This window comes from Egretta garzetta, unplaced genomic scaffold (assembly GCF_000687185.1).
Source record: "Egretta garzetta isolate BGI_Z169 unplaced genomic scaffold, ASM68718v1 scaffold333, whole genome shotgun sequence".
Taxonomy (NCBI): Eukaryota; Metazoa; Chordata; class Aves; order Pelecaniformes; family Ardeidae; genus Egretta; species Egretta garzetta.
This window is the reverse complement of record NW_009259179.1, coordinates 1460735-1477527: the sequence shown is the minus strand read 5'-3', so window position 1 is coordinate 1477527 and position 16793 is coordinate 1460735. Positions and strand designations below refer to the sequence as shown.

General features: G+C 46.2%; 1 protein-coding gene across 1 annotated transcript in view; it reads right to left on the bottom strand.

Annotated features, from left to right (window-relative positions):
• LOC104123373 (LIM domain containing preferred translocation partner in lipoma) overlaps positions 1-16793 on the bottom strand; it is a 337288-nt gene that overhangs the window by 218618 nt on the left and 101877 nt on the right. The window contains exon 6 of the mRNA XM_035891237.1: positions 7026-7227. Coding sequence (XP_035747130.1) covers positions 7026-7218 — 193 coding nt within the window. The 5' untranslated portion in view covers positions 7219-7227. The remainder of the gene's footprint in view (positions 1-7025; positions 7228-16793) is intronic.

Here is a 16793-nt window from a genome sequence, read left to right as displayed (position 1 = left end):
AAAAACAAGCACTAACGGGGGCGCGGGGGGGGCGGGGGGGGGCCTGTGCTCAGGCACAGTCAGGATGATTTGTAACAGTAAGGATGATTTGCAACAGTAAGGTTACCTCTGTATTCCCACAACATTTTTCATCTCTGTGAGCTCGATCCCGAGAGCACGGTGGGACCAGAAAAGGGTTAGAGCACTTCTCAGCCTATTTTTTTTGCTCCCATCTCTGAGATGCTGCCTCCCCCTGAGAGCATCAATGATTTTTTCAGTTGGTGGCAGAGCTGAGGAGTGAGGCAGGAGGCAGAGACCAGCAGATCCCACTGGAAACACTGGTACTCACAGGACCAAATTCAGCATCAAAATGACCAAGTAACAACATATTCCTGTGCCTTGCCTGGGCAGCAGTAGCGATCCACAGGCGTAACTCACAACACGTGCAAGCCAGCGAGCCTCTGCTTCCACCACGATGAAAGATTAAATCGTGTTATCTCATGGCAGCGTTGGAGGCGGCGTGCATAAACCAGCACCGGAGCACGGCTGGGGCACTGCCCGCTGCTCCTGCGCCCCAGCCTCCTTGCGACGACAAGCACGGCACTGCAGAAGCTCACGAGAAGCACCACGGAGCAGGTATGCTGCCTCTCAACCAACACAGCCCCCTCCCACTTGCGAGGATTCCTCTTGCAATGATGCAGACCCAGCACAGACCCAGACAACCAGGGAAAAAAAAAAAAAAAAAAAAAAAACATCAACACAAAACCTGCAGAATCTCCCAAGTCAGCCTGAATTTATTCTTTCAGGGCTCTCATCCAAGTAATGAATAGACCCTGGACCTGGTTAGCTTCTATGAACTGTCAAAGATTGCAGAGCAGGGAACAGCACAGCTAAAACACTGAGTGCCTAGTCCAATAAATCCATACCCAAGCTTCAAAAATTAGACAGAGCTACTGATATAGCAGCTGCTGTAAACAAAACCCCCAAGGTATAGCTGCCTATAAAAAACCCACCAAAAACCAAACAGCCTGATAGTTCATGCTCCCAGTCCCCTACAGACACGGCAGAATATAATTAGCCAGTGCTCAAGAGCCCGCACATGCATGAAGAGGAGGAGGAGGGCAGGGAGGGCCAAGCCCTGGGAAACCTGGATCAGCCAGGTTCAAGCACACACATTCTTGTCAACCTCACAACCTCGCCCTGGAGCTGGTGCTGCTGTTGTGCCTTGTCTCAGGAGTCTGCCCTGGCTTCCGAGCAAGGTAAATGGAATGAGAAGGGTTAAAAAAAAACCCTAAAAAAACCCAGACAAACTGAAAACCCCACAAAGACCTTCACACGAGTCCTGTTGTTCACCATATCTGAAAGCTGCCCAAGGAAAGGATGGAGAAGGGCAGAGCTTGCTTTGATTCTCATCGCTTCATTTAGTTTCTATTATTAAATCCATATTAACTGTTTCTGCAGGTATTGTATTCACTAAGGGTGGCAATTACAAGGAAAAGACATCAGCACCAATAAATACTCAATTTAGAAGGAACCAGCAGCATAAACCAAGGTGGCTAATTTTGCAAAGCTTGTCCTCAGAGCCTCAGAAGGTGACCAAGACGCACATCCAAGCGCTGTGCAGGCCCTTAAACTGACTGCCCTGGGAAGGATGCTGTCTGAACATCCCTTTCTGGCCAGGGTTGGCACTGCAGTATCTCAGTCTGTCTCGGGCAGCTTGAGAAACACACGTGGTCAGCTTCCTATGAATGAAAGACATTGCAAGAACATGAGAAACTTAATTTCTTGGGAGCAGAGATAGTCATCTTTGCAGGAGCAAGGGACCCCCTGGGTGCCAAACAACGACCTGGCACTTCCCAGAAGGTGAAGATGGAGTCGTTCCCTTCCCTGCCACCATCAAATCACCCTTCAAGTGACCACACAGGATAGCAGAGGAGGTGTATTTGACCCACAGGAGCAGTGTCGGCACCCATGAATGCTGGGCTGAGAGCCCAGCCCTGCAACCTGGCCGGGCTTTATCGGCGGCGTTGTTTCTCCTGGACTTGCACCACTCATGTTTGTGAGGGGAGAGGGGAAAGCAAGGGGGAAAGAGCTTCTGTGGTTATGAAAACAAGCTTGTAACCCAGAGGATCCAAACCAAAAGGCAAATCACACCACAAAGCCTGCCACTCAATATGCTCAAGCCATCTGATGGCCCAAAGAGCCCCAACTCAAGCTTTTCCAAGCACCTCAGGCTGACAACAGATTTTTACGTTGTTTTGAAGCCCCTGATTTTGGCCTCACAGCCCCTGGCACTGTTCCCGCACACCCCAACTGCTCTGCCACAGCGGGGCTCGTTTGGGAACGGAGGCTACCTCTCCTCCCCGTGCCAGGCAGCAGGCAAGCTCGCGCCAGCACCGCCGCCACCCGTCCCAGGGCAGCACGCACAAAGCCGGTGGAGCAACCACCACCAACCTCGCTCCGTGCCAGAAGCCTCCTTCATCTGCCCTGGAGGGTGAGGCTGTTTTCTGGGACTAGTGAAAGGAGGGGAAAATGGAATTTGCTTCATCTGCAAGCTATAAAGCCTCCCCATCTTTCTAAGCCCAGCGTGGACGGGAACAGCTGTGTAGCAGCATTTCCCCAAGGCCCCAGCTCTGTTGATGATGCTGAAATACCAATTTAAGTGTAAAAGCTGGAAAGCATGAGAGAAATAAGCAGCAGAGAAAGAATGGAGGGCAACCATAGAATCACAGAATGGTTTGGGTTGGAAGAGACCTTCAAAGATCATTTAAGTCCAACCATCCTGCCACGGGGAGGGACATCTTTCACTAGATCAGGATGCTCAAGGCCTCATCCAACCTGACTTGGAACACTTCCAGTGATGGCATCCAATGCTTTTAGAGGAAATAAGATTAATATTGTTTCTTTGGGAGAGGGCATTCTTTTGCTTAAGAGATTTCTTTGCTCAGTGAGTACAGAGGATGAGACCTGCTGTGCATGCTGCTGGATGGGGTCTGCTGAGGAACAGAGATAAGAGGAAGGTAGCACCAAACACGTGTGAGCACAGAGACAGGAGCCAAATACAAGAGGCGCACTGTCAGGACCCACGACTGGATGATGTCTCATCCATCTCAGGACCCATCTTCTCCCAACAAAACAGAAGATGCTTTCCAACTGCAAACACATCCAGCTCCATCCATGGACCACCCTTGGCCCCAGTGCCACTCTTTTAGAGCCACTGCTTGAATGTCTGGACACCTAATTTTGATTTCCAGACTAGCTCATCAGCAGCTACACTTCCTCCCCATGCACACTTGTTTATCTAGTAGAAAATCATCTTCCCCAAGCTCGAACTGTTCTCCTCCTTCTGTGGGGTAAATACAGAGCTGCGTAAGACATCGGGCACCTGTACGTCCCAGGGACCGTGGTGCTCACACCTCCCAGGATCAAGCGAGGTCAATCCCCCATGAACTGTCACAGCGGGGAATGCTAGCGCTAAATCCTCCAGAAACCCAGCCCAGACTGCAGCACGTGGAAGTCTGGTCCGGTGTTTGTAGGACCTATAAAAACACAGCTGTGCTCGCCTCTCCAGCCAGCTGCACAGCAGAGACCCGTGCAGGACATCATTAATCAGAGCTGTGGTCTTACTGATCATTATTATTACTACTACTACTGCTGCACTCATACCCAGGGGCCCCCAAACGGATCCCTGCGACAAGAAGACACGGTCTCTGCTTTGATGAGTTGACAAATCTAGTTTAAAACAAGTCACAGCAAGGCAGCGTGGCACACAGTGAGGAAGGGAGCTGGCAGCTCTGGGAAAATTGCTCACTTAGCTGGTCTAAACCACACACACCCTGAGTGCTCCCCATCACATTAAAATGCTGCTCGTTTATAAACCGCTGGCTGTTGCGATTTCACCTTTTTTTTTTCAGTCATTTAACCATTTCTAACTTGTTTTAAAGTTCCATTGAGTAGCTTTTAATCCGGCTAATTTTTGTGCAGGTGTCAGGGGAGGGAGAATTGAAGCCAAGGTGAGACCAAGGAAATGCCTTTGTGGGAGGGAGAGGGGGTACAGCCATTCCCCCACCAGGCACACAGTGCCTGCTCCACAGCCGATCACTCCAGTGTCTTTCCCCTGCACTTTCAATGTGTTCAAGAAATAAACCCACAAATGCCATCAGCCAGGCAGACCCACTACATGTGAGCCGACATGCCTACAAAATAATAATAAGGAAACACGAGGTCAGAGGATGCATTTTCCCAAATGTTAAAAGTAACGAGCTGAAGAAATTACCAGGAACAGAATTTGCTGGTCTCCCAGAGAGACTCCCGATACCATCCCTGCAGCCCCTGGTAGCAGGGAACTAACTCCAGTGACACGGCTGGGGCAGGCAAGGCTGTGCCAGGCTGTGATGTGCCCGGCTGCTTTCTGCCCCATGGCAGCCCCGGGACAGCCCTTCCCTGGAGCGGTGTCGCTGCTCACACTCCTCTCTAGCAGAAGGATGTTGTGCTGTGTGCTACCCATGCACTGGGAAGAAAGCCCATGTGCCTCCAAACGAAGCACCTCCAGAGGGACAGGAGGGGTGAAAGCACACTGGGGTAAAAGGGGATGCTGCAGCTCCTCCGCCTACAGACTCACAGCTAACCAGAAGGGAAAGACCTGTGACCAACAGAGAACAAATTTAGGCAAAACAACTCACGGTGCTCCCCTACACAGGGAACCAGTGGGGCATAGAGCAGTCTCCCAGGCTACATTATTGCTGCAAAAACAACGGAGGTCACTGAAGAAACAATTAGGGAGCCTGGAGGAGAGAAGGGAGCCACAGAGAGTGAATGAAGCATGATGGGCTAAATATTTTCTTGCTGTCACCCCTCACCTGCCAGATCCCAGAAGTCTTGTGTTCTCAGGGTTATATATGGCTGGGCTAATGGCTTTGTACCGGCTGCTGACACCAACCAGCAGCGTGTCACCTTCTGAAAGTGGATTAGCTTAAGCTGCGGGCACACTGTCACATCACTAAGCCAGTCCCTGAGCAGGTCTTGGCCAGCCCTTAGCTCTTCCAGGCCTGTCAGATGACGCTGGGATCTCCAAATGCCCAGCACCAGACAAGGCAAGGGATTGGTACTGAAAAAGGCCTCCTGTGAGCTCCCAGTGTCTCCTGGTTTCTAACAGACCTGGCGATGCTCAACTGCTTGCAGGACTGGGCAGTCAGCGTTGCATGAGAAATGTTGGCGTGTCTCGTCTCCCCTTCTCAGCCTGCAGCATCTGCACTGCTCTTGGGGAAAGCCTCTTTCCCCAAATGCCAAGAAACAAAGAATTTTTTAGAAGGTGGTGATGTTCCTGAGTCACATATAATCGGATCTACCATCACTAAAGCACCAACAATTAAGGCACACTGAGAATCTTCACAAAGAAAAACAGTGGCTGATCAACAACAGTTTTCCTAGAAAAAAGTATGTCATTTTCCATTATTATTTTAGATTTTAAGAGAGTGAGAAAAATAAAAATTTCCACTTGACTTGGAGGTGACATTTTCATTGCACTTCAGAAATGGATTATTTTTCACTTTTTACATTCCAAATGTCTTTCTCTTCCTCTTACTCGCTAATGTTTTGTTACTGAATGCAACAGAACAGGTGCATATGACTTCGTTTTTCCCCTCCAACACATTTTCTTTTTTCGTTCTGAATTCTCTGAAATTAGAGTGGCAGAGGGAAAAAACTGAAACACTCATCAGACTTTTCCAACTTTCCTACAAAATGTCCTTAACTTTAGAAAATCACTCAAGTGTGAGATTTAATATGCTGCTTTGTTTTCCTCTCTCCTTTCCATCATTCTGCAGGCTTCCTGAAAATGCATACACTTTCAAAAGACAGAGTAGAAAAAGGAAAAAAAGATACAGATGACATTTATCTTATTGCACTCAACACAAAAGAGGGAAAAGTGGTGATGGGACAAAGTAGAGCAACAAAAACCAAAAATCAAAATCTGGTTTGGCAATTTTCTTGAATACAGCTGAGTTTCTTTGGGGGGAGGATGGAGAGGAGGAGGGAGAAGAGTTTTCCACCCATTTCTAACCATAGTATATCACTGGGAATAGAAAAGTCACTACTCTGCCAAGACAGCTAGCGCTTTCTCCCAAAATCCTTGGCTCCCACCTTGTTTCTGCTGCGGTAAGGCTCCATCACACACTCTCCACTGTCAGTCAGGGGCATCCCAGGTCTCCAACTGGCAGGATTCCAGTTGCAAGCCCCAGAGGTGCTCCCAGCCATGTGCTCCCACTGCCAGGAACTCCCTCCCTCCATGGCCAGGAACTCCCTCCCCTCCATGTGTCCACAAGCCATGAACCCAACTCCCACGCTCGCTGCTCAACTCCGTGAAGACAGGAGGACTCTCATAGCAGGAGGCAGAGGAAGGCCAACACATGGGTAACTGGTAGCCATTTGTTTTACTGACAAAACAGCTCCAGAGGCTACTGCAATGGTCATGTAAATATCCTTGGAATTATATCATTACATTATTGCATAGTCAAGACCGTTCCATAGTAGAGGAAAAAAAATAAAAGCAAAAAAGATTCAAACCAGCAGGCTGGAGCAGAAGCACTCCTAGATGCGTTCTATCAAACTTATGCCCCACCGCTCCAGTTATACCCATACTCCCACAGCTCAGTCCCATGTTTGTAAAGGATTCCCATTGTGCTAGGATGAACAAAACCAATACTGAAAAGGGCTGTTCAAGCCCCAGCTCCCTGGATCAACACATACCAGCAAAGACCAAACAAGCAAAACCCCTTGAAATGTACCAGTTTTGGACATAGGACATCTGCTTCTAATTAAAAAGGAGAAAGATCTGTCCCCATGTCCTTCCCCAGCCCTGCGCCTCTCAGGATGGTAGCTAGCCAGACACAAGGGTAGGAGATACTTTCACATTCTTCTCGATTCGAATAATCAGGAGGCTCCCACAAACTCATCAACAAAAAGCAAGTCAAGAACAGCCTGTGTTAGCAGTCAATTCCTCTAAATTAGACAGTTGTGGTTCCTTCCTAAAAAAAGTAAATACTTACCATCACCTCCTGGTTGCTTGTATGGGTTGTACTTTGGCTTGGGGGCAACAACAGGTGCAAACTTCTTTGGCGTCTGCTGGGTGGACACCGAGATGCTGGGAGTCCCAAAGGTGTGTGTCGTCTCCATCCTTGCAGTAACGTGACCAACGGGCTCGTTGGTACTTTTGGGTGGCAGCCAGGATGGGTGGGACATGGTTCAGATCTGAGAGGAGAGGCGAAGACAATCGCACGTACGTTAGGAATTTAGGCTGGAGAAAGAACAGTTGCAACTTAACTGCTTTGCTGGTTTACAAAATCAAACCCACAAAACCCTTAAACATATTTAACTTGTGCATGCTTATATTTAAACATATTGGTCCTGATGTATAGGACGTAGGAGACAGACTTGTCTGTCTTTCCCCAGTAGGTCAGAATTACTCATCAGCTCATTGGTGGTGCCTGCAAAAAGCATTGCTATTTTCCTCTTCAAACCGAAGCAGAGGCAGGTTGATACCCTGGAGAAGCCCGTCAATCCCACCATCCATTCAGCACAGTAGTGATATATTTGCTTTCCCCCGTTAGGCTTTTGTGAGTACATTAACAAACAACAGTGCAGGTGCTCTGGGGACAAGCGTAGTCACAGCTAGGCAGACACACTTCCAAAATACACCTTTAGCACTTTTCCACATGTCATTTAGGACCCCACATCTCAGCGACTTTCATTCAAACTTTTCAAGAAACAGGATTTCAAAAGTAGCTCATCATTCTTGATGCCTCCATTTCTGAATGCCCAGCTTAAGATGTTTTAAAAGCATGTCAATTTTGAAAAAACGCCAGGATCCCACAACCGCTGACAACCAGGCTCCTTTTAGACATCTCAACTTGTGTAACAGCAAACAGAGGCAGCCCAAATCATTACTTATTTATGAAAATCTTGGCTTTGGCCTCTTAAAAGCCTACATCACTTTTGAGAACTGGACTCAGATGCTGCTGAAAATGTTGCCCATAAAAAACCTGTTCATTGCAATGAACAAGTGCTTTTCACCACACACAAACCACACTTGCTGGGTAGCAGCGATGGTTCTACAGTACCATCAGATGGTCCTACAGAGCTAGATTTGAGATGCAATCAGGAAATGAAGACCCCACACAGACAAAAGCCAATGCTAATTTTGAAGCTCTTGAGCACCCTGTCACTTCTGCCCATGCTCTGCTTTGGTGCCAGGACTCCTCAAGGCCACCAAAACCAGCAGGCAGCTGTGACCCAATGAGGAAAGATTTGTTTTGATCATGGAAAAGGATCAGTGCAAGAGATAGCACCAGGCCATGGGAGACATTAGCAGACTGCCATTGCAGAAAAGCACTTCCATCTGGGAACAAGAGGACAAAGCAGAGGCGCTGCTGGATTTGCAAAGAGGTGATTTCTAACTGCAGCAGCTGGGGCAATCTGCTGGGGCTGAGATGCAAGAGCTGTGGCTCAGCTGAGCGTGGCAGCAAAGGGCTTGATGTGAATGGGTGGGAAGAGGAAAGGGGACAGAGGAAAGGTGGCCTCTGGCAGGTGTAGTCCCCCTTGGAGTGAAATCATTACCGAAGCCCAGAGTGCTACAGCTCTAACTATTCTGACACAGCTCTGTGGTCATGCGTGCAGCCGACCATCTGAACAGCTCATGAGGAGCCACAGGTCCGCTCCCAGACCACCTGGGCATACTTTCTTGGTGCCTCGCAGCTAAGACTTCCACGCACACGTGTTTCTCAGAGAAACAAACAACTCTGAGCTCTTCAACCAGCCCCCAGGATTATATGGTACATTTAGGCAGGAAGAAGGCATACCTGACAGCATATTTAAGACTACCCAGAGAAAACAAAGAAGAAATCACACTTTGTTTCACCTTTCTCCTAATTTGGGCTCCCATATCACTAGAAACATCAAGACTAAGCTGTTGGGACTTAGCAGCAGAGCTATTTTGCCAACTCACCCTGGCTGGCAAAGCATCTGCATCCTACAAGCTTCATGTTGGAGCAAATTCAGCTGAGTTCTTCAGCAAAGAAGCAAATTAAGACTAGTGGGTATAAACTAGAGAAAGTAGTTCGGTGGGCTCCTGCACGGATAACCTTGTCTTAGCAATTTGCTGTTAGCAATGCAGTCTGGGGGAAAAGAGCAAGGTCTCCACATGGTAGCATGGGGACAGCATCTCCAGCTAACAGCAAGGGCTGTGTGTGTGCTTATTCCAGCCCAGTAAGTTTACTCCAGGTAACAGGTTTCCTACTTGAGGAGTCATTTCTACTTAAAGTCTGACCCAACACTAGGGGATAGACAATGTATGGTGATCTTCCACCTCCATCGCTCTGTATGTGGGAGAGGAACTAGCAAGTGCCAAACGTCAGCCCCAACACTTCTGGTTCTTCCTCACCATGCAGTCTGACTGCTTGGCATGCACGCAGCAATTTCGCCATCCCTACCGCTGGAGGATAAACCTGTTGTGCTAGACATCCGATACCAGTGAAAGGAAGCCACTGGGGCCAGCATGGAGAAACTGGCTAGAAATGAGAGAGACAGGGGTGTGGCAGGAACAACCTGGAGATGGACAGGCATCCAAGGATGCAACATTTCCTCCCACAAATGCCTGCCTTCCGACCTTACATTAACAGTGCAAAGCATCATTCTGAAAGCAAGAAGTGAAAGGCAGGTCCTCCCCACAGGGTCAGAGAGGAAACCAGCCACGACGGGTGGGGGTGGAGGGTACGCAAACCGCGGTCCCACCACCTGGTACTTCCCATACGAACACCAGACCCGATGGACCTAGAAAACGACTGTCACTCGAGCAGTAAGATTCACCTACACTGCCGCCTCCTCATCCCACATGCTCCAAAAATGTAAAATGCAGCAACAAAACTCAGGCAACTATCTAGGTTTTAAGAGCAGAAAGCAATGAGGGCACTCAGCCTTAAGAGCTAAACAGGCCAACTCTGCACACTGCAGAGTTATTACCTCCAAAGACGACCATACCTTATCCATTGCTAAAAATATCCTGGAGTTTTATTCTGACAGGTTTTCAGCCCTGGCTTGACATCTCATATGAAAGAGCGTCCCACTGCGTGAAGTGCCCTCAGACCCTGGACATGACCTCCATACTGATTCAAAGCAAAAAAAATCCCAGTACTGAGCAGATCATCATCACTGCTGTCCTGGCAGGTCCCTAGTTGTTCCTCAACCACCTTCCCAGGCAACACGCCTTGGCCCCACTGAGCTCTCATGGTCTGCCAGGTTCACAGCAGGGATGGATTGAGTGATGCTCAAACCTCCTCCTTCTCCTTCAGTAGCCAGGCTGCACAGTGCTGGGGAGGCCTGAAGATGATGTGAATCTCAAATCAATGAGCTTAAAAAGCACAGTGCTCTTATGGACAGTTTGGGTGAGTGAAGACCACACTGCTGTAACTCAGTTGCTGACTGTAAGCTGGCATGCAGCTCCATCTCGGCTACCCTCTAATGCATTTGTTTTGGCGGCGGTGGTATTTTCTAATTGTTTCCCGTTAGCCTTTTCTCTTCCTCTTTCTCCCCTTCTCATTTTCTGTTATGCATTTGCTGCCACTCATTTTTGCTATCTGTGCCTTGACAACGTTTTCAGCAAGTTCCCTTTTCCTTGTGTGCTCCATCCCCAGCTCCCTAGCCTCAATTAAATTTAGCCTAACTACTTTATGAGATCATAAAAAAGGAAAATGAATTGATCTCTTTTTAACAGCTGAAGCTAAACTTCTGGGTTTGTTGTTATTCCCCCCCCTCCTGTTTTTTCACCTAGTAAAAGGGCAAGAGCAAGGCAAAATATAAGGGAAAGTAGCTTGCAGATGGGCACAGCCCCCCAACTCTCTCTGTAGACTTCTCCATGGTGGAGCACCCTGGCTAAGCCATCAGCGCTCCCTCACCATTCCCTATAATATTGCCTGGTTTTCAATCAGAAGCTTCTTTGGAGCAAATCAGATGACCATTTTGTGATGTGGACAAGTAACAGTACAGGGAAACTTGGGCTTATAACCAACCCTCTTACTCTAAATTTACGCTTACAGATGCCACCGTGGTTCGTGCACTTGGATGAGAACCTCCAATAGGTAAAGGCAGTGCTTTTCTGGCTAGCCAGCAAACACGACCAGTAAACACGTTTCACTTTTGTCTCAGGGGTGCTTCCTTCCAAAACAAGTTATTTCTGCTGGTTCTACAGTAAACAGTATTGTTTTCAGAAGTTTCTAGCTAGATGTGGGATGTGGGGGATTGCAGAAGTCAGCGGCACTGAGAAACTCAGAGAATAAAAAGAACAAGCTGTACTGGCTATTGCAGGCTTGAGAAAAACAAGGAACAAGAAAAACACAATGAAGGGAGCATCAAGATGGATGGGTGGGGGAAACCCAGGAAGCAGGATCAGAAAAAAGATCCTGAAAGCATGCACGCTGGTAAGGGGTAATGCGGTAAAGTGGATCTGCTCAGCTTAGCTGCTTAGATGGAGATGTTACAATAGCTGCATTACACATTTCTGATGGTGAATACAGCAAGCTCCTCTTCCAAGGCTAAGAGCAGATGGGAGTTAAAAAAATCATCAAACCCACCCTTGTTCTCCAAAAACAATCACCACCACCACCACTGAAGAACAGTAACTCTCACCAGCCTTTTACTGGATAAGCTGCTGCTCCTTGTATGCCAAATACAATGCATTAAGGGCCTGATCCATCTGCTGCTCCAGGCAATGGCTGGACCACAGAGCTCTCACTGAAAAGTTAAACTGCAGGTTAAATCTACAGTTGCCCCCTCATTTCTGTTCCACGCAAGTCATTTGTCAGGTATGGTTTCCCTTCAATGAGCCCCTTCCTAGCAAACCTGAATAAATCTAGCCACCCAACATTTAAGACAGCCGGGCTGGAATGACCTTTGTCATCAGAGCTCATGCCCCTGAGAACCTTCCTACAGAGACAGCCATCTCTTGCTTTCGCCATCAGGGCCACATCTCCCCCTCTCTTGGCTGAAGCCTTCTGCATTTCTGCCTGCCTCTCTCACATAGCCATCCTCCATGGTCAGCAGTAACTCAACATCTCTGTTCCCCATCTAGCTGCTACAAGCTTTTCCCGCAACTCCTTACTCTCTGGCCACTCTGGCAATACCCCTTTCCCAAATTCACTGCCCCACCCCAGACAAAAGTCTCCAAAATTGTCCTTATGTCTCCGCTTTGAAAGTCCTGTTGACCATCTTGTCAACCCTTCTGCCCTGCGCAGGGCACTGAGCTCTACCCAACTATTTCTCCATGAAGCTTTTGTTGAGCTAAAGAATATTTGTTAGAAAGTACATGTAGCCTCAACTGAAAGAATGCAAGTATTGGAGGGTCTGCTACAGCATTAAGTAAATTGTTTGGGCAAGCAATTAAGCACCATAATTACAGCTTCTCCTTTATGTCTGGCCTTAAATTTATCTAGCTCTACTTCCAGCCATTGGATTTTGTTACGCTCCTGTCATCTGCATTACAGACCTGCCTCTCTTCCTTATGCAGATCCTTTCAGAACACGGCCAAGTCATTGGTTAAATCAAATCAAAACATTTAAATTAAGTATCAGTTAAAATCACTGTAAAGAGCAGACTTCTCTTGATTCATTCATGTGTATTTACTCTGAACTCACTTCAACTTTTCAGCAACCCTTTATGAAATGGTGGATGCTAGCCTAAGACCATTTTTTCAAGAATGGTAACTTAAAATGGAAGGGGTAAAGTGATGAATAATATCAAAGACAAAAACCAGACTGAAATCAGCTGTGGCTGCCCGCAGTTCTGTTATCCTTCCTTCCTTGGAAGCATTAGTCATCACCTACTTTTGGAGGCAGAGGATAAGACCGGACTAACCATGATAAATAACATTAAGAGCAAAGAGTGAAATCACGCCACATAAATAAGGAAAACAGTGTGCTCTGGTTCTATCGTTAGGACGATCTTAATGCCAATGCCGTAAGTTCAGAAAATTCTAACGATGAAAGAATACACCACAGCAGAGGAACTGGAATCCACGAATCCCAAGACGAGACCACATTATCTAAAAACGTCAGGCGAGGAATATCAATAGAAGATAATACCAGGTAGTAATAAAAGCCTGACAAGGTTTTTGCTCCTTTTTTTTTTGATATGTGGGCATAAGTGCTTGGTTTTGCTTTTAATTACAGGATGTCATTCACCTTTCAGAAGCAAAGGTAAAACAAAGAGGGTTCCAAGTCAATTTAGCCTCACATCAGATAAGCAATGGAAGGGTAGAGTACCAATTTGTCTACTTTTGAAATTGTTAGTACATTCATCTCTGAGACAGGCTGGCTTTTCTGTGATTAGAGTGTACCCAAATAAATCTTCATTTCATTTTCATATTTATTACATGGACCAAATACTCCTTGGATGTTGATGGACTTTGCCAAGACGGAAGAATTTGTCCCTGAATTAATTAAGCTAATGCTTCATAGTGGGTAGCAACAGTGTTTAACAAAAAACGAGCAACAACAGTCTGTGCTTCCAGACAGTCTGCTTTGTCTTCCATCCCACTCCTTCCTAAATCCACTGACTTGACGTAGGTTCATAATGTTCTTAGTATCACCCATGCACAGTTAACCATCGCTCCTAAGGCCAAGGGATTGACCAGACACAGGGAGCCAGGACCTTGTTTGCTGACAGCAGATGCAACTGGAAGCCCTAATGTGGCTTCTTTCTGATACTACTCAGGAACACGATCAAGACAACCCTGTCCCTGCATAACCCAAGTTTTGTCTCCAAGGATTTACAAGAGCCATGTATAGAAAGGCAGACTGCATTCTCCCCACTCTCCTTTCTCTTCCATCCATGTAAAAAAAACTCAAAGAGAAAACTTTTGACTTTATTTCACCTTCTGAGTTTTAAAGATCAGCTCTAGCACTGAACCAAGGGGACACCCTTTGTGATGTAAAGTCATGCCACACATTGCCCCTTTCAGTTAGAAGTACAGCCCACAAGACTGGATGTTTCTACTCTAAGCTTATTTGTCTTCATTTTTTTTCCTGAAATTCCCAAAAGCACAAATCCAAATGACCCGCTAAAATACAGTTCTTTGCTTTGTCCTCATCACCTCCACTCCACTAATTAGCCAAAAGCACTAACTGAGGCTGACCAGAGAGATTTGCTCTTTACAAACTCCCAAAGCTGCTTGTTTCTCTTGGCAGTGTTCCCATGAATTTATTTCTGTTTATGGCCAATAATCTCTAGCTGTGAAGCTTTCCTGCTCCTTGTGGCCTCCAAAAAAGGATGTAATGTCAAAATTCTGGTCTCATTAGAGGTCCTTAACCAAACATAGGAAGTGCCATAGGTACTTACAAACTCAACCAAAGCTCTCCTGGGATGTCTTTCCCATATGGTACTACTTATCCTCATCAATTTTACATTATATGTGAAATGATGTGATTTGGGGAAACTGTGATTCCTTTTGAAATCCCTTAATCATTGCCGATCTGCACAACACCTCACCAAATTTAATTCTTGTAATATTAACCAGTCCGAAGAAGCCCTCTCTCAGACTCTCCCAGCAGTAAATTGACTCTGGCCCTTCATGCTCCTCAAACACCACATCAACAACCAGGAGAACTGCAAAGCCACAAGAACAACTCTGAGCACTGGGAATCCTGTGGATGGAGCTGACATGACCCTGACCAACAGTTAGCAGTGGAGAGCTAACAGGAGTGAACTGAGCCTTGAAACACAATGAAGATGACTGGAACATGCTGTCACCCTCCAGTGACTGCCTTCTTGACCATATGCACACTTGATGCACATGGACTCTGACTCCTTGTGGCATATCTTTCTCTGAAATCAGGTTTCTTCACTTTGCACTGTTTCTGGACATTTCTTGATGCTTTGCTTTAGTCTTGCACAGCAGGTGTCAGCTGGAACAAGTTTAAATCTTCCTCTCCCCCCAGACCCAGAGTTTCTTCCAATTGCCTAGATAAGGCAGGGTTTTGCATCTTCAGCCCAATCCCCTCAAAAATAAGTAAATAAATAAATCAAAGTAACTTCCTCAGTTAAACAGGGCTGAAAGCATTCATCAATTTCCTGCTGTGGGACATCACTAATGTAATCACAGGAATTAAAGGAGAAAGAAACCTAGTTAGAGCACTGCCTGTGCTGAATTATTCCTCGAAGCATACAATCTAGTATCATCTCACTCTGGCTTTAACAGCTTCAATCAAATTTCCATGGGATCCTCTAGAAGACCTGATTTAAATTCAAAGTTCGCCCAGCTTTGAGCAAGGGGTTGGCCCAGATGACCTCCAGAGATCCCTTCCAAAATCAATTATTCTATGACTCTAAAGCCCTAGACTTCCAGCTGTGACTTTATCTGCACTCAAAAGGGTTTGCAGCAATACAGCTGTATCCAACTTAAGATATGCCAGCAATATCACCTACTGGAAACGCAACGTTATATTTCTTATTCTCCAGCTGCTATGGCTCACAAATGAACACAGCATGTGTCCATCCTTTTAACTAAATAACCAACACTTGGAAAATAACTTTTTTTTTCCCTAGCATGGCTGCATCCACACTTCATTTTTTGCCAGCAGATCCACACCAGTTTGGGATGTGACTTACGTTTTATGTATTAAGTCACTACTACTTCTACAGCATCACTCAGACATAGCAGGAAGACAGCAAGTCCATAGTGGAGATAGTAAAGAAACTGTAGTAAAGATTCTACATGCCACAAAGATATTTGCCGCAGGTTAACATCACCATGAACATAGTTCATCAGGTACCAACACAGTATCACCTTCATTCTTACACCAAAATTCTGCTTTTTGGGACAATTTTGGTATCAACTGAAAAATTACTCTTCCCTAAGTTTCTTCCTTAGCTCATTTCTCTCATATCAGCTTCAACAGTGGAAAAGGTAAAAGGGCAAACTAAAACTCCTTTTCTTTCGCAATATAATTGCATTAGTAGTTTGGGGGTTAGATGCAGGCTATTTGAATTTGACTGCTGCTGCAAAACACACACATAAAAGCTGATGAATGAGATCTTCCTTTTACAGCCATGTCACATCCTGGTGTTGGATGACAAACTAGGCTTTAAAATCCCAATAAATTGAACTTGACTGGCCCATGTGCATTGAAACAAAGAGATAGTACTGGCTCCCTGGAGATAGATAGATCTATCTAATCTAATACATCTCTAATGACTGCATAACAATTTCACCAGAGAGCAGGCTGATTCTTGACTTCTGTGGTATGAGACAATCCTCAGCAACTCCAAACATAATCATACTGGATAAAACATTAATCCAAGGCCTCAGCCACTTGTGGTCACAACAAACCCCAAGGCAATTGCAATGGAGGAGGTAGACCTGGTGGCCTGCCCAAAATGCTTACTCAAATACAGCAAAGTTTGTGGTTGAGCCTTCAGAGCCGAGCCAGGAGGTAGCTGTGAGCCAGACAAATTTCTTCCAGTTCTTAAACCTTCTTTTCCTGATAATTTGACCTACAAGTTTGTGAGGGTGTTGCTGCAGCACAAAGAAAAGTTTGAGATGGATGTTTCAGAATTTTGTATATAAAATGAGAGGAAATATGTTAGTACGGACAGCAAAACAACAGGTGGAATGATGCAGAAAGGTTACTTTGGGAGTCTCGGACCACAAGCTCCCTTACACAAATACTGTTTTCCTGCACGTGATTTATTTTCAAGGTCCCTCTGCCAAAAAAAAGCTGCCTTTATTCCTTCTCTGCCCATATTAATTGTCTTGCCTATAGCACAGCTCA